General features: G+C 46.9%; 1 protein-coding gene across 3 annotated transcripts in view; it reads left to right on the top strand.

Moving 5' to 3' along the window:
• LOC144486727 (neprilysin-like) overlaps positions 1-24,541 on the top strand; it is a 215,739-nt gene that overhangs the window by 175,485 nt on the left and 15,713 nt on the right. For all 3 annotated transcript variants that reach the window (XR_013496332.1, XM_078204768.1, XM_078204757.1), the window contains 5 exons: positions 1,511-1,569; positions 11,405-11,524; positions 11,615-11,748; positions 13,619-13,684; positions 16,287-16,382. Coding sequence is in view for 2 of the 3 variants with exons in the window: in XM_078204768.1 (XP_078060894.1) it covers positions 1,511-1,569; positions 11,405-11,524; positions 11,615-11,748; positions 13,619-13,684; positions 16,287-16,382 (475 nt within the window). In the remaining variant the exon portion in view is untranslated. The remainder of the gene's footprint in view (positions 1-1,510; positions 1,570-11,404; positions 11,525-11,614; positions 11,749-13,618; positions 13,685-16,286; positions 16,383-24,541) is intronic.

Here is a 24,541-nt window from a genome sequence, read left to right as displayed (position 1 = left end):
TCATCAGTGAACACTAACACTACATTCTGCACTCTCTCGTTTCCTTCTCTATGAACGGTATGCTTTGTCTGTATACCGCGTAAGAAACAATACTTTTCACTGTATGTTAATACATGTGACAATAATAAATCAAATCAAATCAAATTAAATCAAGTTAAAGAACAGTCCCGATTCTGATGTTATGGTAAAGGGGAGACCATTGATGAAGCAGCTGAACATGGTTTGAACAAAGGAACAAAGAACAATACATCGCAGGAACAGGCCCTTCGGCCCTCCAAGCCTACACCAATTTCTTGTCCTTACTTAGACCCACTACTTAGTATCACACACGATTTCTATCCTTCTGTACGCCTCCCACTTATGTGTCTTTTAAAATACACCTTGAACATTGGGAACATGCCTGCTTCCACTATCTCCACTGGCAATGCATTCCAGTCACCCACCAACATTTGTGTTGCCTGGAATTCAACAGAATTTGATTGATTTATTATTGTCACATATTTGTATGCAGTGAAAGATATTGTTTTTTGTGCGCGATACAGACAAAGCATTCCATTCATAGAGAAGAAAAGGAGAGAGTCAGAATGTTATAGTCATAGCTCGGGTGCAGAGAAAGATCAACTTAATGTGAGGTAGGTCCATTCAAAAGTCTGATGACAGCAGGGAAGAAGTTGTTCTTGAGTCGGTTGGTGTCCTCAGACTTTTGTATCTTTTTCCCGACGGAAGAAGGTGGAAGGGAGAATGTCCGGGGTGTGTGGGGTCATTGATTATGCTGGCTGCTTTTCTGAGGCAACGGGAAGCATTGACGGAGTCAATGGATGGGAGGCTGGTTTGCGTGATGGACTGGGCTTCATCCACTATCTCGCTTTTAAATCACTGTTTTCTCGGGACTAGTCGGTTAACTATAATCCACATCGGAAATTTCCATGAAGTGGTCACGCACATCGTCAGCCATCTTTTGCTCAGTGTCGTTGTATTTCTTTAAAAAAAGTCTTCATTGAGAAGTTCAAATGCCTTAAGTGATTTGGGGCTATAATCCATTGTTGGTCACAATGAGGAATTACCCAGAATGAGTAATAGGAATTACCCAGAATGACATCACTGGTACCCTGGGGAAACCCCAACTTCATCTGGAATTTGGACTCACACTCTGGCTTGCAAGCTCCTGCAGCGTGAAATCCTGTGGATGAGAATATTGAGCTCCAATATACACAACCAACGTCCTTTCTGCTAAATATGATGAGTGGATAGTTTCCCCCCTCCTCTGCCCTGGTTCCCATTAACTAGAGCTGAATTTTTCTCGTACAATACAATCGTCAGCAGCACAGCGTACAGACTTTTGGCGTGGAGAGGGTGGGGGAAGAGGGGGCACTAAGCACAGAAGCCTTCAATGAAACTTGCATTCTTTTCCGGCTGAACAGAGCTGCTGCAGGGTTCAAAGGTAACAAAGGAGGGCAAGGGATACGGGGTGAAGAGTTGGGCTAATTCTTGTTTTCGGTTTGCTTTGCAGGTGGATATCAGGAGCTGCTGTAGTAAATGCCTTTTATTCATCAAGCAGAAACCAAATAGGTAGAACTCTTCTTCAAAAATCTAGTTGCTTAATATTTGCGGCATTAAAAAGATATATTTTACTTCCTGTTTGTGTAACCCAATCACTGACCCCTATGTTTACAGGTACAATTTGAACTTAAATTGTGCAATCACATTGTCAGATATTGGTTACAGTGGTGCCTATTTACATACACACATCTCCCTCTCTCTCTCTCACACACACACACACATCTCCCTCTCTCCCTCTCTCACACACTCACATCTGCCTCTCTGTCTCACACACACATCGCTCTCTCTCTCTCACACACACACACATCTCCCTCTCGCCCTCTCTCACACACTCACATCTGCCTCTCTGTCTCACACACACATCTCCCTCTTGCCCTCTCTCACACACACACATCTGCCTCTCTGTCTCACACACACTTCGCTCTCTCTCTCTCACACACACACATCGCTCTCTCTCTCTCTCACACACACACACATCTCCCTCTCGCCCTCTCTCACACACACACACATCTGCCTCTCTGTCTCACACACACATCGCTCTCTCTCTCACACACACACACATCTCCCTCTCGCCCTCTCTCACACACATACATCTGCCTCTCTGTCTCACACACACATCGCTCTCTCTCTCACACACACACACACATCTCCCTCTCTCACACACATACATCTGCCTCTCTGTCTCACACACTCATCGCTCTCTCTCTCTCACACACACACACATCTCCCTCTCGCCCTCTCTCTCACACACACATCTGCCTCTCTGTCTCACACACACATCGCTCTCTCTCTCTCTCACACACACACACATCTCCCTCTCGCCCTCTCTCTCACACACACATCTGCCTCTCTGTCTCACACACACATCGCTCTCTCTCTCTCACACACACACACATCTCCCTCTCGCCCTCTCTCTCACACACACATCTGCCTCTCTGTCTCACACACACATCTCCCTCTCTCTCTCTCTCACACACACTTCACTCAAACTACACAACACTATACATGCACACATCACTCTCTCTCGCACACACACACATTCACTCAAACTACACATACACACATCTCTCTCTCACACACACACACTTCACTCAAACTATACACCATACATGCACACATCACTCTCTCACACACACACAATCTCCTTTTCTCACACACATAGACACACATCTCTCTCTCTCTCTCTCTCACACACGCACACACATTCACATACATGTGGGGGGAAGCGCCACGGGGGAGTGGAGACGAGTCACGCATGTGGTGGGCAATCAGGAGATATGGAAGTGGGAGGATTGGCAAACAGGTGATTCAGCGACCAGGAGATTTGGGGAGTTATCAGAGGGTCACAAGGAGGGTCAGTCAGTGGGAAAGGTGAAAACCGGGAGGTTGTTTTATTTGCAAAGTTATTACATTTACAAGTATTGGTATTTAGAAACATACAGCATTTCGAATGAAGGATATAATATTTACATGCTCTTTTCCTGACAAGATTGGTCCTCCAGAATCTAACTATAGCATTTACATTGGTTGTAATGAAAATATCTGATTCGCTTAACATAGTTTCATTTAAAGTTACAATTTTCGGTGCAACAAAATCGGGCTGGATTTTACGGTCTCATTTGTTGCGAAACCGTAAAATCCCACCCGAGGTCAAAGGTTTTTCCCATTCTCCGCCCCTCGCCCACTCTGATTCCCGTGGCGGGCGCGGCAGTAGAATTCCGGCCATGTTTCAGGCTATTCTTCTTAAATTGCTCCACCTCTTGGCCAGTTATGGAATTGCACCTATGAGAGTGAGAAGGAAACCCAAAAGCTGGACTTGCGTGTCCATGGGGCAGGGTGTCAGATTGGCTGGCAGCCTGAACAAAGAGGTCAAAATCAACAGGGTCACAAGCAAAAACATAATTACAATGGAGGACAGCTTATCCATTGAAAGGTACCTATAATTGTAAAGCGTCAACTTTCACGAACCTATTTACAATGTTAAAGAAAGAACCTGCATTTATATAGCACTTTTCATGACCTCGGAATGTCCCTAATCATTTTGCAGGCAGTGAAACTCTTTCAAAGTGTAGACACTGTCGGAATATAGGCTTTTCAGAAGCCATTTTATGCACAGCAAGCTCCAATGATAAATTAAGTTTTAGGTTTAAGTTTTCATTATTTGTTATTATCACAAGTCGGCTTACATTAACACTGCAATGAAGTTATTGTGAAAATCCTCCAGTCGTCACATTCCGGCACCTGTTTGGGTACATTGAGGGCGAATTTAGCATGGCCAATGCACCTAACCAGCACGTCTTTCGGACTGTGGGAGGAAACCGGAGCACCTGGAGGAAACCCACGCAGATACTGGGAGAATGTGCAGACTCCGCACAGACAGTGAGCCAAGCCGGGAATTGAACCTGGGTCCTGCTGCTGTCAGGCAGCAGTGCTAAGCACTGTGCCACCATGCTGCTCAAATTACCAGATAAACTCCTATAGGTATTGTCTGAGGGATAAATCATAGAAGAAATCATAGAAACCCTACAGTACAGAAAGAGGCCATTCGGCCCATCGAGTCTGCACCAACCACAATCCCACCCAGGCCCTACTCTCATATCCCTACATATTTACCCACTAATCCCTCTAACCGATGCATCTCAGGACACTAAGGGCAATTTTTAGCATGGCCAATCAACCTAACCCGCACATCTTTGGACTCTGGGAGGAAACTGGAGCACCCGGAGGAAACCCACGCAGACACGAGGAGAATGTGCAAACTCCACACAGACAGTGACCCAAGCCGGGATTCGAACCCAGGTCTCTGGAGCTGTGAAGCAGCAGTGCTAACCACTGTGCTACCGTGCCGCCCCAAATGTTGGCCAAATGTTGGCCAGGACACCAGGAAGAATTCTTCTGCTCTTTTTCAAATAGAACCATTGGATCTTTAACATAGATTTACCTCAGAAGACAAATGGGGCTTAATGATCTCACCCAATCAACCATTCTTCAAATGCACCCCTCTGTAGTGAGAGGTCGTAATTTATTTGACATGCATTACGATGGCACAGTGGTTAGCATTGTTGCTTCACAGCGCCAGGGACCTGGGTTCGATTCTGGCCTTGGGTGACTGTGTGGAGTTTGCACATTCTCCCCATTGCTTTCCTTCGGGTGCTCCAGTTTCCTACCACAGCCGAAAGATGTGCAGGTTAGGTGGAATGGCCATGCAAAATTGCCCCTTAGTGTCCCAAGATGTGTAGGTTAGGGGGATTAGTGAGGTAAATGCATGGAGTTACAGGGATAAGCCGGGTGGTGGGTCTGAGTAAGGTGCCATGAGGGAGAGTTGGTGCAGACTTAATGAGCTGAATGGCCTCCTTCTGCACCCTGAGTAGTCTTTGATTCTATGCAGAGGAATTGTGAAGGAGGCTACATCACAACTAAACTCAATACTGTCTTGGACAAGAACTTAACTCGTTCTAGGTCCTGTACACCTCTCACCCGAATGCATACTCACCCGCATTGGCTCCTAGTCTACTCATGCTCAAAATTTTCAAATCCCTATCATTGTGTTCAATCCTCTACATCCTTCCCTTTCCTAATCTCTGTAACCTCCTCCAATCTCCAACCCGCCAGAATATCTGTGCTGTCTCAAATCTGGCCTCTTGCTGATTTTCACTGCTCCACCACTGGGAACCTTGCCTTCAGCTTTCAAGGCTTTCTATCCCTAACCTTTCTGCCTCTCTCTCCTCCTTAAATATACTCTTTCAAATTGACCTTGTTGACTGAATTAATCTTCATTAGTCCGAATGTCTCCTCCTCTGGCTCAGTGACAATTTTTGTCAAATGGTGTGCCTGTGAAATGCCTTGGGGCATTTACCCTGGGTAAAGGCGCTACATAAATGTAATTCATAGTTGTGCACTCAACATTCAAACCTGCATCTTCAACTGGGGTCCACGGAATAAATCCAGCGTTCTGCGAAAGGTACCTCATCTTTCCCAACTGGCGGAGAGGATGGTAATGAGGCAGCTGTAATTTAAGCTGCCGGTGAGATGTTTGAGCTCACTGTAACACACAAGAATCAAAGGAAACTATAATTGGAAAATTGCCCCATCAGAGAAAATTGGTCTCTAATTGACTTATTATATCCAGTCACCATGACGCCCATTAGAGAGATGAATTTCGCTGCTAATGTCGCCCAATTTAAAGGAAAGAAATACACTGCTTTCCTGATGGAGGAAAACATGGACATGTGAATTTTTCGCCAATAGTAAGAGATCTTGTCCAAACTTAAGGGTGGCACGGTGGCACAGTGGTTAGCACTGCTGTCTCACAGCGCCAGGGACGCGGGTTCGATTCCCTGCTTGGGTCACTGTCTGTGTGGAGTTCGCACGTTCTCTCCGTGTCTGCGTGGGTTTCCTCCGGGTGCTCCGGTTTTCTCACACAGTCCAAAGATATGCGAGTTAGGTGGATTGGCCATGTTAAATTGCTCCTGCATGTTAGGTGAACTAGCTAGGTTAAACGCATGGGGTTATGGGGATAGGGTCTGGGTGGGATTGTGGTCCGTGCAGACTCGATGGGCCAAATGGCCTCCTTCTGCACTGTAGGGATTCTATGGGATTCCATGAATAAATTCTCCCTCGGTGTACCCAAACAGGCACTGGAGTGTTGCGACCAGGGGATTTTCACAGTAATTTCACTGCAGTGTCAATGTAAGTCTATTTGTGACACTAATGAATAAACTTTAACCATCACTTGCAGATAATGTAGCGCAAGCTCTGCCTTCCGTCTTCTCTTCAGGGCTGCTCATTTCTATAAGTAGCTCGAGTGTCTTACATTCAGGAGTGCACCTTTTACTGACCAATATCTAATCACAGGACAGCAATAACTGGGGCACGATCAACATGCAGCTTTTCACATGAACCACTCGAATCTTTCAGTTGGCTCACTAAAAAGGATTCTAGTGAGATGAGACTGGCTATGAATTTATTAGACCGCTTTATATTACACTCAGCAAGTGAGTGCAAGTGCCAGTGTCATGCAAATTCATTTCAGTCCAATTACCTTCAGACCCCTCCTTGTGAGCAAGAAAACTAATCTTTGATATACGCTACACTATCGGTATTAGCATGCACACTTAACACTTCCTGCTTAACCTTTTAATCCCTGTTTCTGTGGACTTGTGATTCTTACAATTTGACCATGAATGGATCGTAAAATCGACTATTTAACTGACTATTGAAATGAATATCAATACTCCAGAGCAGATATTATCCAAATTTATGCACCGTTTGCTTTCCTGTCCCCACTCTGCCATCTTATTTATCCTTTTTCTCTCCTTGTTCCTTCTTCATTCACGTTTCTCCAGCTGAGGCAGCAGACAGATGATCTCCCAGTACAGAAGCTGTAATCTTATGCTCCATCCCCTTCCCTGTACCCCAGCCTCCCCGAGGGGTGGGTTAGCGGGCAGGGATGGGGAGCATGATATCGGGTGGCATGCCTTTCTCCTGCCCACTGGCATTGGAATTGTACCAGTGCCTGGTGTCAGAGTGGGGGAAAGGGAGGTGTAGAGCCATCAGTGGGCCAATTGAAAACCTTAAGTTGCCAATTAATGGCTCCTTGAGGCCTCTACATCCCCACCATCACCGTTTCTTTTATAACCAGGGAGCACCCGTGTCATGTGACACTGTCACCCGGTGTATCCTGTCAGCCTTGTTGTTGACTGAAATTGGCATCCCTGCTGAGTAGGCATCCCAGCAGAGGCTCTGCCCCTCTCCACCATGGTACTCCTAGAAACATAGAAGCAGGAGTAGGCCATTCGGCCCTTCAGGCCTGCTCCACCATTCATTTTGATCATGGCTGATCATCGAATTCAATATCCTAATTTCCCCCCTCTTTCCTCCCATATCCCTTGATCCCTTTAGCTGCAATTCCTCACCCCAACATTTTTACCCACTCGATAATACAGCCCCCACCACCCCATGTCTGACAGGCTCCACCCATTCAGCTTGTTACCTAGCTACAGTGATGATCATTGCTGGGGATTGGCTGCCGCTCCTCTTGGTGCTTCTGTGACTAGAGAACCATCGGCCACTGGATTGGCCAGCAGTTCACAGAGGCAGGACATCCTCCCGGATAGGGCCAAGGTCTCGCCTTCAACCAATTAATGGCACAGTGTTCTTAAAAAGAGTTCAGTGCTTCCAAGCCTTGGAGCAGGGTCACCTCTGTAAAGCTGTGGGCATAGTTTCAGTTTTGGCTCAGTCGCTAACATTCTTGTGTCTCAGTCGGAAGCTTCCCCTTTTAATTTAGTGAGTTTAGTGGTTAGCACTGCTGCCTCACAGTGCCAGGGACCCAGGTTCGATTCCCGGCTTGGGTCACTATCTGTGTAGAGTCGACACGTTCTCCTGTGTCTACGTGGGTTTCCTCCGGGAGCTCCAGTTTCCTCCCACAGGCGTGCTAGTTAGGTGCATTGACCGTGCTAAATTCTCCGTCAATAACTAAATGCAAATCCAAGTTATTAATAAGTATCAAAAAGACCGGCACGGTAACACAGTAGTTAGCCCTGCAGCCTCACAGTGCCAGGGACCTGGGTTTGACTCCCGGCTTGGGTCACCGTCATTGTGGAGCTTGCACATTCTCTCTGTGTCTGCGTGGGTTTCCTCTGGGTGCTCCAGTTTCCGCCCACCCATTCCCTCCCCCTTCCCTCACATCTTCATCTGTCACAGTTTACCCTCTGATTTCAGCTTTTCTGCCGTTTGGCCGTTCATACCTTCTGTTCTCTCTGTGGACTGCCATTAGCAGCCTTTCCCCTTGTTTCTGTGGCTATGATTCATCTTTCATTCCCTCACCCTGCAGCATAAGTATCTCCCACTTTGTATGCCTTTTAGCTTTGACAAAGGGTCATCTGGACTCGAGATGTCAGCTCTTTTCTCTCCTTATAGATGCTGCCAGACCTGCTGAGATTTTCCAGCGTTTTCCCTTTTGGTCCAAAAAGGCGTGCTGGTTAGATGCATTGGCCATGCTAAATCCTCCCTCAATGTACCCAAACAGGCACCGGAGTGTGGCGACTTGGGGATTTTCACAGTAACTTCATTGCAGTGTTAATGTAAGCCTTACTTGTGACAATAATAATTAAACCTATAAAATTTATCTTATATTTATGACTCCATTTTGGACTCATCAAAAGCGTAGACATCTTCCATGCCTACCTTATTAAATCGTTTTATAAACATAAATGGCATCTATCAGGTCACCCCTCAGCCTTTGCTATAATAAATATTACTTTAAAATCTATTGCAAAATCAATTCAGATAAATTAGTAAGCTGTGGTCGTGGTGTTAGTCATTGCTCAGTAGGTAGCACTTTTGTTTCTGATGCTGTGAGGAGCCCAACCTCCCGAGGTTTGAGCATGCAACCTAGGCTGCCACTTTGGTGCAGTACTGAGAGGGTGCTACACTTGCTGGAGGTGTTGCCTTTCAAAGAACAAAGAACAAAGAAAATTATAGCTCAGGAACAGGCCCTTCGGCCCTCCAAGCCTGCACCGACCGTGCTGCCCGACTTAACTAAAACCCCCTACCTTCCGGGGACCGTATCCCTCTATTCCCATCCTATTCATGTACTTGTCAAGACGCCCCTTAAAAGTCACTACCATATCCGCGTCCACTACCTCCCCCGGCAACGGGTTCTAGGCACCCACTACTCTCTGAGTAAAAAATCTGCCTTGGACATCTCCTTTAAACCTTGCCCCTCGCACCTTAAACCTGTGCCCCCTTGTAATTGACTCTTCCACCCTGGGAAAAAGCTTCTGACTATCCACTCTGTCCATGCCTCTCATCATCATGTAGACTTCTATCAGGTCTCCCCTCAACCTCCGTCGCTCCAGTGAGAACAAACCAAGTTTCTCCAACCTCTCCTCATAGCTAATGCCCCCCACGCCAGGCAACATCCTTGTAAATCTTTTCTGTACCCTCTCCAAAGCCTCCACATCCTTCTGGTAGTGTGGCGACCAGAATTGAAAACTATATTCCAAGTGCGGCCTAACTAAGGTTCTATAAAGCTGCAACATGACTTGCCAATTTTTAAACTCAATACCCCGGCCGATGAAGGCAAGCATGCCGTATGCGTTCTTGACTACCTTCTCCACCTGCTTTGCCACTTTCAGTGACCTGTGTACCTGTACACCTAGATCCTTCTGCCTACCAATACTCTTAAGGGTTTTGCCATTGACTGTATATTTCCTATCTATATTAAACCTTCCAAAATGCATTACCTCACATTTCAAATGAGTTGCTACACCAAGGTACCTGTTTGAGTGGCTGTCAAGTCCCAAATGACACTATTTGAAGAAAAGCAAGTGCTGTAAAGGTGGAAGTAAATGTGCAGGAGCCCTGGCCCAGGTGGGCAGACAGTTCGAGCCGCTGGGTTTTTGGAGCTTACAAGGGCTGGTTTGGTCAAGAGAGTTCAAGATGTACAGGTTAGATGGATTAGTCATGGTAAATTGCCCCTTAGTGTTCAAGATGTACAGGTTAGATGGATTAGTCATGGTAAATTGCCCCTTAGTGTCCAAGATGTACAGGTTAGATGGATTAACAATGGTAAATTGCCCCTTAGTGTTCAAGATGTACAGGTTAGATGGATTAGTCATGGTAAATTGCCCCTTAGTGTCCAAGATGTACAGGTTAGATGGATTAGTCATGGTAAATTGCCCCTCAGTGTCCAAGATGTACAGGTTAGATGGATTAACCATGGTAAATTGCCCCTCAGTGTCCAAGATGTACAGGTTAGATGGATTAACCATGGTAAATTGCCCCTTAGTGTCCAAGATGTACAGGTTAGATGGATTAGTCATGGTAAATTGCCCCTCAGTGTCCAAGATGTACAGGTTAGATGGATTAACCATGGTAAATTGCCCCTCAGTGTCCAAGATGTACAGGTTAGATGGATTAACCATGGTAAATTGCCCCTTAGTGTTCAAGATGTACAGGTTAGATGGATTAACCATGGTAAATTGCCCCTTAGTGTCCAAGATGTACAGGTTAGATGGATTAGTCATGGTAAATTGCCCCTCAGTGTCCAAGATGTACAGGTTAGATGGATTAACCATGGTAAATTGCCCCTCAGTGTCCAAGATGTACAGGTTAGATGGATTAGTCATGGTAAATTGCCCCTTAGTGTCCAAGATGTACAGGTTAGATGGATTGGCCATGGTAAATTGCCCCTTAGTGTCCAAGATGTACAGGTTAGATGGATTAGTCATGGTAAATTGCCCCTCAGTGTTCAAGATGTACAGGTTAGATGGATTAACCATGGTAAATTGCCCCTTAGTGTCCAAGATGTACAGGTTAGATGGATTAGTCATGGCAAATTGCCCCTCAGTGTCCAAGATGTACAGGTTAGATGGATTAGTCATGGTAAATTGCCCCTCAGTGTCCAAGATGTACAGGTTAGATGGATTAGTCATGGTAAATTGCCCCTTAGTGTCCAAGATGTACAGGTTAGATGGATTGGCCATGGTAAATTGCCCCTTAGTGTCCAAGATGTGCAGGTTAGATGGATTAGTCATGGTAAATTGCCCCTCAGTGTCCAAGATGTGCAGGTTAGATGGATTAGTCATGGTAAATTGCCCCTTAGTGTCCAAGATGTACAGGTTAGATGGATTGGCCACGGTAAATGCACAGGGCTACGAGGAAAAGGGCAGAGGGGAGGGCCTGGGTGCCTGGGTGGGATGTTCTTTTGGAGAGTCAGTGCAGACTCGATGGGCCGGATGGCCTCTTCCTGCACTGTAGGGATCTATGATTCCATGATAAGGACAAGGAAATTGAAACCATCTTTTATTAGGCGATTAACGAAGCTTTTGTTTTGTGCCAGTTTTCCCAGCTGGCATTCTCCAGCCACCTTTCTTTGGAAAGGGACAGCCAAGTGCGTTGAACTTTGGTGCTATCGGCATGGTTATTGGTCATGAAATCACTCACGGATTCGATGACAATGGTAAGACTGATGAATTAATTTTGATCGGGACGGAATGTGGGTTTGCCGCCAGCTGTAGTTCTAACAGATCCATCTGTACACCTGGTGCAGGTCGGAACTTTGACAAAGAAGGAAACCTCGTGGACTGGTGGTCGAAACAATCAGCCAAGAACTTCAAAGACCTTTCACAATGCGTGGTGTACGAGTATGGAAACTTCTCCTGGGAACTGGCAGGTGGACAGCATGTATGTCAAACAATTAGAAGCCCCTCTTTTATCTGTTCTGATTCACATTAGCTTTTACAGCACAGAAACAGGCCATGCAAACAAACCAATCCACATGCCAGCATATGTAGAGGGACAGTTAGCATTGAGGAAGCAGGGGGGCTGCAGAAGGACTTGGACAGGCTGGGAGAGTGGGCAAAGAAGTGGCAGATGGAGTACAATGTGGAAAAGTGTGAGGTTATGCACTTTGGAAGGAGGAATGGAGGCATCGACCATTTTCTAAATGGGGAAATGCTTAGGAAATCAGAAACACAAAGGGACGTGGGAGTCATTATTCAAGATTCTCTTAAGGTTAACGTGTAGGTCCAGTCGGCAGTTAGGAATGCAATGTTAGCATTCATGTCGAGAGGGCTAGAATACAAGAGCAGGGATGTACTTCTGAGGCTGTATAAGACTCTGGCCAGACCCCATTTGGCGTATTGTGAACAGTTTTGGGTCCCATATCTAAGGAAGGATGTGCTGGCCTTGGAAATGGTCCAGAGGAGGTTCACAAGAATGATCCCTGGAATGAAGAGCTTGTCGTATGAGGAGCGGTTGAGGACTCTGGGTCTGTACTCGTTTGAGTTTAGAAGGATGAGGGGGGATCTTATTGAAACTTACAGGATACTGCGAGGCCTGGATAGAGTGGACGTGGAGAGAACTAGTAGGAAAAACTAGAACCAGAGGGCACAGCCTCAGGCTAAACAGACGATCCTTTAAAACAGAGATGAGGAGGATTTCTTCAGCCAGAGAATGGTGCATCTGTGGAACTCTTTGCCACAGAGGCTGTGGAGGCCAGGTCATTGAATGTCTTTAAGACAGAGATAGATAGATTCTTGATTAATAAGGGGATCAGGGGTTATGATGAAAAGGCAGGAGAATGGGGATGAGAAAAATCTCAGCCATGATTGAATGGCGGAGCAGACTCGATGGGCCGAGTGGCCTAATTCTGCTCCTATGTCTTATGGTCTCATTTATTCTCCTCTTGAGCATTCTCCCATCTTTCCTCATTAAACTCTATCAACATGCACAATTCTCTATTCCCTTCTCCCTGACCTCGCGGTTTAACCATTTTAGCATGGTATGATCTTGGTAAATTTTCACTGCAACCCCTCTGAGGCTCACATATCCTTGCTGAGGTGCAGTGCCCAGAACTGAATGCAGCGCTCCAAATGGGGTCACCCAGCATTCTGGGGAGGCGATGGCCTGGTGGCATTATCAGGCTATTAATCCAGAAACTCAGCTAATGTTCTGGGGATCTGGGTTCAAATCCCGCCATGGCAGTTGGTGGAATCTGAATTCAATAAGAAGTATGTGGAATTAATAATCTACCGATGACCATGAAACCATTGTCAATTGTCGGAAAAACCCATCTCGTTCACGAATGTCCTTTAGGTAAGGAAATCTGCCATCCTTACTTGGTCTGGCCAACATGTGACTCCAGAGCCACAGCAATGTGGTTGATTCCCAACCGACCTCCAACGGCAACTAGGGATGGGCAATAAATACCAGCCCAGCCAGCGATGCCCATGTCCCACGAATGAATAAAGAAAAACAAAAGCTGTAACATAACTTCCACTCAAGGCACAGGGAATGCACCAAGGTTTAATTCATGAATCATGAGAATGCACTCCCCGCATTGTCAGAAACTGTGAGCTGTCCACCAAAGCATACAGTAAACTTTCTTCCTTCCATTTCGTGTTGAGAAGGCTTTTGCCAATGGAAAGCAAAACCATGTTACTTAAATATTCGTAGAGACGTGAACTCATGAACATCCCAATGGTGAACAGTCTTGGAATGAACTGCATTCGCTAAAGTGATTGATGTTATGTTTTTTCTTATCAAATTGCAGCTGAGTGGTATTAACACACTGGGAGAGAACATTGCAGACAATGGAGGCATCAGACAAGCCTACAAGGTGAGGCAGCCTGAGATAACAACAAATACTTGCATTTATCTTCAACACAGCATTTTCTGTTTGAGATTGCAGCATCCACGATATTTTATTTGCAGTCAGCTGGCTGGTCAACATTGCAGGGTGCTGGAACCCGGTCAATGCTGCAGTCAGCTGCCTGAAATGTCATTCAGTATAGCTGCTCATGGCGTGACACAGACTGAGCTGCAACTCTCTCAAGAGGGACACCGCAATCGTTTCACTCTATGGGCTGGATTTAATGTTCCCTTGCTTTTGGGAGGGTGCATGTAAAATCCAATGGGTGGCCTTCCTGCCACCTATCCCCTTGCCCCTAAACTATAGGGGCAGGGGGAGGGGTGGGGGGGTGGGAGACTGAGTGGCCCACCCATCTCAGGTCTACTGAGACCCATGAATGGCCACTCGATGGCCTAATCCTGTCCCCATTGTATTTCACCTGTGATGGGGGATGTCATGCAGGAAGTCTGGCTGCTTAGGCTGGTGTCAGGAAAGGCGGTGGGACTCCTTTGCAAACACTTCCTCTCCTGGGCCCTTCAGCGACCCCTCTCAGAGGTCAAGGTCATTTCCCCACTCTCCTTCCCTTGCCTCTTGAATCCAGACCACCATGTCCTCGAAGCCACTAGCTGAGGCCCCCGGTTCCAGACTTACCCTGGGCTCCTCGGTTGGGTGAGATCGTCTGTAACCCCAAAAGTCACCACGTCTCCTGGCAGCACTGCTGGGATGTCAAACTGGCCGGCAGCTCTCTAAGGCAGGACTTGGTCCAGAGAAAGAGGCTTAAGCGTCACCTTTGGGGCGAATAACCTGGCTCCCTTGTTAAAGAGCTGCGATAAAGTGGTCTTTCAGAAGGTTGGCACAAACTCGATGGGCCGAATAGCCTCCTTCTGCACTGCAGGCTTTCTGTGGTTGTGAGATTCTATTCTGATGCTGTTAGTGCCCTATCAGATGGACACACCTCAGCCTTCAAGATCACGTGTGGGGTTCTCCCACAACGCTCTCTCTCCACCCCCCACACCCCTCATCCTTAACATTTTAGCCAGCGGAGGGGGCAGGGACCCAAGATCTAGCCCTATATTTGGGATAATTAAGTGCACTGTATTTACTGGACTGAATCTTTCTGAAATAATACTGTGTGAGTGACGCAAGCCGCTATTCGTGTACAAATCAGCAGGCAGCCTCAGGGGATTCCGTAATATGCTGTACCCTGCAGATCACCAGGACTTGCTGATTGATCAACTCTACTCGGCTGTTTGCTTTGCACAAAAGGTTTCTCATCCTTTGCCTCCCCGTTACCTTTAGGGATTAACACATTAATTGCCCATTGAATTCTGCAGAAATTTCAGACTTGCAACTGTTTCATGTCAAGCGTAGCTTTTTAACAACGCGATTGCTGTTCATAATTGTTAAGAATGGCAGGATCTCCGTCCGCTACTGTGACCTTGCTGGCTTCTTCACCCACCAATGAGCAACCCGCCACCACACACCCTCCCCCGCACCGCCCCCCCCCCCCCCCCCCCCCCCCCCGCCCCACCACCACACACCCTCCCCCACCCCCCTCCCCCCCCATTAAATGGTTTGGCAAGGAGGATGTGCGGGCACAGAGCTCATAGCTTCTTCCCCCACCTACCCCCCCATTAAAATGAAAGGACAGAAATGTAGAATTGGCTCCATGTCTCCTCACTTTGCTCAGAAAGTTTCTGATGCATGATGACTTGAGGAAATATTTCTCTCTGTTGGCAGCTGGCACAGTGATTTGAGCACTGCTGCCTCACAGCTCCAGGGACCTGGTTCAATTCCGGCCTTGGGTCACTGTCTGTGTGGAGTTTGCACGTTCTCCCTGTGTCTGCGTGGGTTTCCTCCGGGTGCTCCGGTTTCCTCCCACACTCCAAAGACATGTCGGTTAAGCGAATTGGCCATGATAAATTGCCTCTTAGTGTCCAAAAATGTGCAGATTAGGTGGATTGGCCATAGTAAATTGTCCCTTAGTCTCCACAGATGTGCAGATCAGATGGATTAGCCATGGGAAATGTGCGGGGAGCAGGGGGGTGGACATGGATAAGATGGTCTTTCAGAAAGTTGGTGCAGACTTAGGAGGACATGGTGGCACAGTGGTTAACACTGCTGTTTCTCACAGCCCCAGGGACCTGGGTTCAATTCCCGGCTTGCCTCACTGTCTGTGCGGAATCTGCATGTTCTGCTTGGGCTTCCTCCGGATGCTCCGATTTCCTCCCACAATCCAAAGATGTGTGGGTGAGGTGGATTGGTCATGCTCAATTATCCCTTAGTGTCTGGGGGACTAGCTAGGGTAGGACAAACTAGACAGGGTTATGGCGATAGGGCCTGGGTGGGATTGTGGTCAGTGCAGACTCAATGGGCCAAATGGTCACTTTCCACACTGTAGGCATTCTATGGTTCTAAGATTTTGTTCTAATGCTTCTAGTGCCCTGTCAGAGGGACACACCTGAGACTTTGACCTACTTCTCTCTCTATCTTTTCTGTCTTCCTTCCAGGTACATCCGCGTTGTGCGTTCTCAGCATTGGTAATCTGTGCCACGGTTTCTAATCTGTCACATTGAATGTACATTTTCAGGCTTATCAATTACACGTGAAGAGAAGCGGGCAGGATGGCCTGCTGCCCGGCGTCAACCTGAACCACAATCAACTCTTCTTCCTGAACTTCGCACAGGTGAGGGTCAACTCTTCTCAGCTGAATCTTGTTTTGCTGTGAAACTGTCCCAATAAAATTTAAAACCAGCGGTGCCAATCTGCGATACATCATGCCAGGATGTCAGCTACAAGCAAATAATGTGCATGTGTCTGCATTTTACCAGTCAGTCCATGCCCCTCCTTGAAGTTTGCCATTATCCTTCTCATTGGTTACTGTATTTCCAAGTCCCAATTTTCTTTTGCAAACTTTGATATTATGCCCTGCAACTGAACCCAAATCCAGGTTATTAATATCTATCAAAAAGGCTGGCACTGTAGCACAGTGGTTAGCACTGCTGCCTCACAGCGCCATGGGCCCGGGTTCGATTCCCGGTTTGGGTCACTGTCTGTGTGGAGCCTGCACGTTCTCCCTGTGTCTGTATGTGTTTCCTCCGGGTGCTCCGGTTTTCTCCCACAATCTGAAAGACATGCTGTTTAGGTGCGTTGGCCATGCTAAATTCTCCCCCATTGTACCCAAACAGGCGCTGGAGTGTGACGACTAGGGGACTTTCATAGTAAGTTCATTGCAGTGTTAAGATAAGCCGACTTGCGACACTAATAAATAAACTTTTAACCTTTAAAAAGAGCAGCGCTCCTAATCCTCACTCCTATGGAACACCATTGCATCCTTCTCTCCAGCCAGAAAAACAATTGCACCTTATTCACAAAGGAGAGGGATGTGTTGACTGGGAGTGTCTCGGAGGGGAGTGTTGAACCGTTGGAGAAAATCTCCATTACAAAGGAGGAAGTGTTAGGTTTGTTAGAGAATATAAAGACTGACAAATCCCCAGGGCCTGATGGAATCTGTCCAAGGCTGCTCAGGGAGACGAGAGGTGAAATCGTTGGGCCTCTGATGCAAATCTTTGTCTCGTCACTGGACGCAGGTGAGGTCCCAGAGGATTGGAGGATAGCTAATGTGGTCCCGTTATTTAAGAAGGGTAGGAAGGATAACCCGGGTAATTATAGGCCGGTGAGCTTGACGCCCGTGGTGGGGAAGTTGTTGGAGAAGATTCTTAGAGATAGGATGTATGCGCATTTAGAAAGGAATAAACTCATTAACGATAGTCAGCATGGTTTTGTGAGAGGGAGGTCATGCCTCACTAACCTGGTGGTGTTTTTTGAAGAAGTGACCAGAATGGTTGACGAAGGAAGGGCCGTGGATGTTGTCTATATGGACTTTAGTAAAGCGTTTGACAAAGTCCCTCATGGTAGGCTAGTGAAAAAGGTTGGATCTCATGGGATAAAGGGGGAGGTGGCTAGATGGGTGGAGAACTGGCTTGGTCATAGAAGACAGAGGGTGGTAGTGGAAGGGTCTTTTTCCGGCTGGAGGCCTGTGACTAGTGGTGTTCCGCAGGGCTCTGTATTGGGACCTCTGCTGTTTGTGATTTATATAAATGATCTGGAAGAAGGAGTAACTGGGGTGATCAGTAAGTTTGCGGACGACACAAAACTGGCAGGACTTGCAGATAGTGAGGAACATTGTCAGAGGCTACAGAAGGATATAGATAGGCTGGAAATTTGGGCAAAGAAATGGCAGATGGAGTTCAATCCTGATAAATGCGAAGTGATGCATTTTGGTGGGAATAATGTAGGGAGGAGCTACACGATAAATGGAAGAACCATAAAGGGTGTAGAGACGCAGAGGGACCTGGGTGTGCAAGTCCACAGATCTTTGAAGGTGACGTCACAGGTGGAGAAGGTGGTGAAGAAGGCATATGGCATGCTTGCCTTTATAGGACGGGGCATAGAGTATAAAAGTTGGGGTCTGATGTTGCAGATGTATAGAACGTTGGTTCGGCCGCATTTGGAATACTGCGTCCAGTTCTGGTCGCCACACTACCAGAAGGACGTGGAGGCTTTGGAGAGAGTACAGAGGAGGTTTACCAGGATGTTGCCTGGTATGGAGGGGCTTGGTTATGAGGAGAGATTGGGGAAACTGGGGTTGTTCTCCTTGGAAAGACGGAGGATGAGGGGAGACTTAATAGAGGTGTATAAAATTATGAAAGGCATAGATAGGGTGAACGGTGGGAAGCTTTTCCCCGGGTCGGTGGTGACGTTCACGAGGGGTCATAGGTTCAAGGTGAAGGGGGGGAGGTTTAACACAGATATCAGAAGGACATATTTTACACAGAGGGTCGTGGGGGCCTGGAATGTGTTGCCGGGCAAGGTGGTGGAGGCGGACACACTGGGAACGTTTAAGACTTATCTAGACAGCTATATGAACGGAGTGGGAATGGAGGGATACAAAAGAGTGGTCTAATTTGGACCAGGGAGCGGCGCGGGCTAATTGTTCTTTGTTTCTCGTTTCAAGGCTTCATTCTATGATCATCTTGCTGGTGCCAGTACAGAGCGAGACTGCGGATAGTTGGGAACCTGTCTCGGGGGCAGGGAATTCAGATGGTGTTCGTAAAGCAGAAGTGGAAATGAATCGGGTTGGGAAGCATTTTCTGATCAGGGCCAGTGTGATCTCCTGGACTCGTTTCGATCGCCACAGGGGGTCGGAGAGGAATTTCCCAGATTTTTTTTTCCCCATATTGGCCCTGGGGTTTTCACTCTGGGTTTTCGCCTCTCCCTGGAGATCACATGGTCTGGAATGGGGGGGTGGGGGTGAGTTAATAGGTTGTGATGAACAAAGCATCGTAGCTGTGAGGGACAGCTCGGTGGATAGGATATTAGGATGTAGATAGGCTGGAAAATTGGGTGGGGATCCTGGATTCAGGATTCAATCCTGGACCGGGGAGCGGCGCGGGCTTGGAGGGCCGAAGGGCCTGTTCCTGTGCTGTATTGTTCTTTGTTCTTTGTTGTTTGTTATTTGATTACGTAACCATGATTGTCTCTGTAATCTCATCGATTTACATAGAACATTGAGATGGGAAAGTTCACAGCTCTTGCCCATTAAGAACTGGGCACAGGGAACGGCGCCTGGACCATATCAAATGGGGCCACTTTCACATTAGACTGATGAATGGCAGGCTCTTGATGCAGGTCCCCTGGTGAAATGGGCATTGATGTTGGGTTGACTGATGGACATATCCCAGGAATTTGGATGGGAGGAGGGGAGGAGATCTTTTGGAAAAGGAGTTGGGAGAGGTGGTGTTGTGATACCCACGGAATCAGGACAGCACCCCTGATTCTGCTGCCACTCAGGATTGCTAAGTAAAGATTATAAATTCTTGACGGCCGCAGGCAGCCACTGAAGAATCCTAAGTGAACCAGGTTTAACACTTGTACCAGTCAATACAGGCGAGTGATCAAAAAGGATTCTTTGAGCATCTTTAGGCCCTTAATCTACCTACCTACCTACCTATTTAGGCCCTTAATTCACCTCTTTTAGACATTGGACTCAGATACCTTTAAAAATGGAGTCCATAAATTTCGCACTGGGATTACCCCCTGCGCAGATCATGCAGAGGCCATTTCCATCGCTAAACTAGTGTGTTTGGTACATGTTTTATCTCCTTTTTATGCATGCCAATTTCTCCACTTAATTCCCTCAAGGTGCTTTTCAGAATTTCCTGGTTCACTTAATTCAGCACCGCCAAGTTCAGAGGGACTGCAAGCGGGATTTTCCAGCCCTTCCCGCCGGGCAGGATCTTCCGCCCTGCTGAAGTCGATCCCTGCTGCGGCTTCCTCAGCGGTGGGACCGGCAAGCCGCGCAAAATTCCATCCACTTCAACAGGCCTGAAAGATCTCACTGGCGGCCAACGACGGGTGGAAAAACCTAGAAAATCTGCCGCGGAGGGGGGGTGGGGGAAAATTCCAACCTTATTTCTCTATGGATATTTTTGGGATTCACCCCCTCTGGCTAAGAATCCTCATGTTCCTGGAATGTGCAGGGCCGGATTGTGTGTGGTGAGTGGGTAAGGTTAGAATGAGACTCAGCAGTAAAGCTCACCAGGCCAGAGAGCTTACCACGGTTTGCATTTGAATCTTGGGCGGCACGGTAGCACAGTGGTTAGCACTGCTGCTTCACAGCTCCAGGGACCTGGGTTCAATTCCCGGCTTGGGTCACTGTCTGTGTGGAATTTGCACATTCTCCTCGTGTCTGCGTGGGTTTCCTCCGGGTGCTCCGGTTTCCTCCCACTGTCCAAAGATGTGCAGGTTAGGTTGATTGGCCATGCTAAAATTGCCCTTAGTGTCCTGAGATGCGTAGGTTAGAGGGATTAGTGGGTGGATATGGGGGTAGGGCCTGAGTGGGATTGTGGTCGGTGCAGACTCGATGGGCCGAATGGCCTCTTTCTGTACTGTAGGGATTCTATGATTTGTCCTGTGAACACAACACCAAAGAGCCCTCCCAGAGCAATGCTGCATCACAGCTCAGATTGCTGAGAGGAAGGAAACATTCTTTTCAATAATTCCTGGGAAGTGAGAGTGAATTCCAACGCCTACATTTTCTGCTCACGCCAGATTTTCCTAAGAAGGTGAAGGGTGGGCTTTCTTGGAATCCCTGTAGTGAAGGTGCCATTAGATAGGGAGTTCCAGGATTTTGACATTGATAAAAAAGAAGGAGCTTTCAGTTTCAGTTTATGTCTGAGTGTCACGGGTAGGCTTACATTAACAAAGTAAAAAGTCTCACAACACCAGGTTAAGGTGCAACAGGTTTATTTGGAATCACGAGCTTTCGGAGCACTGCTCCTTCATCAGGTGAATGGAGAGGTAGGTTCACAAACACGGCATATATAGGCAAAGATACAGTTGCAAGGTACAAGTGTCTTTGTCTTAATCTGCCCACCCCAGTCCAACGCCGGCATTTCCACATCATTACATTAACAAAGCAATGAAGTTACTGTGAAAATCCACTAGCTGCCACACTCCGGCGCCTGTTCAGTACACTGAGGGAGAATTTAGTATGGCCAATGCACCTAACCAGCACGTCTTTTGGACTGTGGGAAGAAACCGGAGCACCCGGAGGAATCCCACGCAGACACGGGTAGAACGTGCAGACTCCACATAGACAGTGACCCAAGCCGGGAATCAAACCCGGGCCCCTGGCGCTGTGAGGCAGCAGTGCTAACCACTGTGCCACCGTGCCACCCTTGTGCTACTCAACATGCCCAATTCAGGTTAGTGAGTGACTGGGAGGAGAAATTGTGAGGAAAATCTGGGGCGAGAAAAGTGTTCACCACTCTCACGGGTAATAGCTCATGTAATACTTTAGCTTATAGGATGTCACAGAGTCATATAGTCATAGAGGTTTGCAGCATGGAAACGGGCCCTTCGGCACAACTTGTCCATGCTGCCCCTTTTTTAACCCCTAAGCTAGTCCCAGTTGCCTGCGTTTGGCCCACATCCCTCTATACCCATCTTACCCATGTAACTGTGTAAACGCTTTTTAAAAGACAAAATTGTACCCACCTCTACTACTACCTCTGGCAGCTTGTTCCAGACACTCACCAACCTGTGAAAAAGTGCCCCTCTGGACCCTTTTGTATCTCTCCCCTCTCACCTTAAACCTATATATGCCCTCTAGTTTTAAACTCTCCTACATTTGGGCAAAAATATTGACTATCTAGCTGATCTATGCCCCTCATTATGTTATAGGCCTCTATAAGATCACCCCTCAGCCTCCTACGCTCCAGAGAAAAAAGTCCCAGTCTATCCAGCCTCTCCTTATAACTCAAACCATCAAGTCCCTTTGTCTGTGACCAGTGGTGTTCCGCAGGGCTCTGTACTGGGGCCTCTGCTATTTGTGATATATATAAATGATTTGGAAGAAGGTGTAACTGGTGTAATCAGCAAGTTTGCGGATGACACGAAGATGGCTGGACTTGCGGATAGCGAAGAGCATTGTCGGGCAATACAGCAGGATATAGATAGGCTGGAAAATTGGGCGGAGAGGTGGCAGATGGAGTTTAATCCGGAAAAATGCGAAGTGATGCATTTTGGAAGAAATAATGTAGGGAGGAGCTATACAATAAATGGCAGAGTTATCAGGAGTATAGAAACACAGAGGGACCTAGGTGTGCAAGTCCACAAATCCTTGAAGGTGGCAACACAGGTGGAGAAGGTGGTGAAGAAGGCATATGGTATGCTTGCCTTTATAGGATGGGGTATAGAGTATAAAAGCTGGAGTCTGATGATGCAGCTGTATAAAACGCTGGTTAGGCCACATTTGGAGTACTGCGTCCAGTTCTGGTCGCCGCACTACCAGAAGGACGTGGAGGCGTTAGAGAGAGTGCAGAGAAGGTTTACCAGGATGTTGCCTGGTATGGAGGGTCTTAGCTATGAGGAGAGATTGGGTAAACTGGGGTTGTTCTCCCTGGAAAGACGGAGAATGAGGGGAGATCTAATAGAGGTGCACAAGATTATGAAGGGTATAGATAGGGTGAACAGTGGGAAGCTTTTTCCCAAGTCGGAGGTGACGATCACGAGGGGTCACGGGCTCAAGGTGAGAGGGGCGAAGTATAACTCAGATATCAGAGGGACGTTTTTTTACACAGAGGGTGGTGGGGGCCTGGAATGCGCTGCCAAGTAGGGTAGTGGAGGCAGGCACGCTGACATCGTTTAAGACTTACCTGGATAGTCACATGAGCAGCCTGGGAATGGAGGGATACAAACGATTGGTCTAGTTGGACCAAGGAGCGGCACAGGCTTGGAGGGCCGAAGGGTCTGTTTCCTGTACTGTATTGTTCTTTGTTCTTTGTCTTTAATTTACCTTCGTAGTTTGCTTTACAATAGCATCACAATAAGATTTAACTTCAAGATTTATTGGTCTTCTCACTCTCCCCAATAGCTCCATGTCTCGGATGTGAGGAATTCGCAGTACAATCATTTTAATGTTAGTTAGGAAAGACCATTTGAAAAATTTACACATTGTGATTAAAGATCCACTCCATATTTCAGTCCAAGCTTCTAAACCATGTGTGAAAATTCATGTCAGGTTTTAAAAAAACGTCTCCTTTGTCCTCTGAAATGTCAATATGAATACTGGAACAGATTGTATTAATCGCTCTCACAGTTGGCATTTTTCACTAAGATGCAGAACTAATTTTTAATCACTATTCATTAGCTCTCAAGAGATCTTCAGACATGCAATTAAAGATCCAATAGTTCTTTATTTCCATATTAAGAAGCCTATTATAGGGGAAAATCCCACTGTGCAGGACACCATCAAGGTTGAAAAGGGTAAGAGAAAACAAGAGGGTGAGAGGAGGAGACATATTTTGCTCAGCAGAGTGTTACAACTTGAAATGCACCCCCTGCTTAAGTAGTGGAAATAAATTCAATACTAACTGTCCAAAGGGAATTCAATACATACTTGAAAAAGAAGAATTTGCAGTGCTGTGGGGAATAAGAAGAGTGGTGTGAGATTAGCTGAATAGCTCTTGTGAAGGGCCAGCACAGACACAGTAGGCTGAGTGGCCTCCTAATTCGGTGAGATGATAAAATCATGTCATAATGGTTGGATCAGCAATACCAGTAACAACAGAGGCAGAAAAGTGCTGGAAAATCTCAGCAGGTCTGACAGCATCTGTGGAGAGTGAATGGAGTCAATGATTCGAGTCTGGATGACCCTTCGGCAGAGCTAGGGTCATCTACACTCGAAACATTGGCTCTACTCTCTTTCCACAGGTGCTGTCAGACCTGCTGAGATTTTCCAGCATTTTTCTGTTTCTGTTTCAGATTCCCGCATCCGTAGTATTGTGTGTTTAATACTAGTAACAGTTTGTGTTCATATAACACGCTTAATCTATTGCCTCAGTTATTCCGATCTTTGAATGGTGATACCCGGATGTACCCTGCAAAATGCACTGGGGGAACCACTTTGGAAGTCCCAATGCAAGGACTCGGCAAGAATTGCCTGGGATGGCATTTGACAAAGAATTTGTCAATCTGTCCCACAGATACATTGAACAGAGTTGTGTAAATGAAGTGCATTGACATCTAGTTGTACAATATGGATAGTGCAAGAGGTTCTTTTAAATCATTCTGAGGATGTGGCTGTCACTGACACAGGTGGCACTTACTAACCACACGAAGATAGTAATGAGCATTCTTCTTGATGTGTTTTGACGCAAGTGAGTGATTAGCCAAGGCACTTCACAGGACAGTTAAGAGTCTGCTACATTGGTGCAGAGTTGGAGTTGTGGCATTTTTCCTTCTTTCAAGCACATTGGTGTTCCTGACGGGTTTTTAAGA

This window comes from Mustelus asterias, chromosome 3 (genome assembly GCF_964213995.1).
Source record: "Mustelus asterias chromosome 3, sMusAst1.hap1.1, whole genome shotgun sequence".
In the NCBI taxonomy this organism is placed as follows: Eukaryota; Metazoa; Chordata; class Chondrichthyes; order Carcharhiniformes; family Triakidae; genus Mustelus; species Mustelus asterias.
The sequence above is the reverse complement of the archived record's forward strand: the minus strand, read 5'-3'. Positions and strand labels throughout refer to the sequence as shown.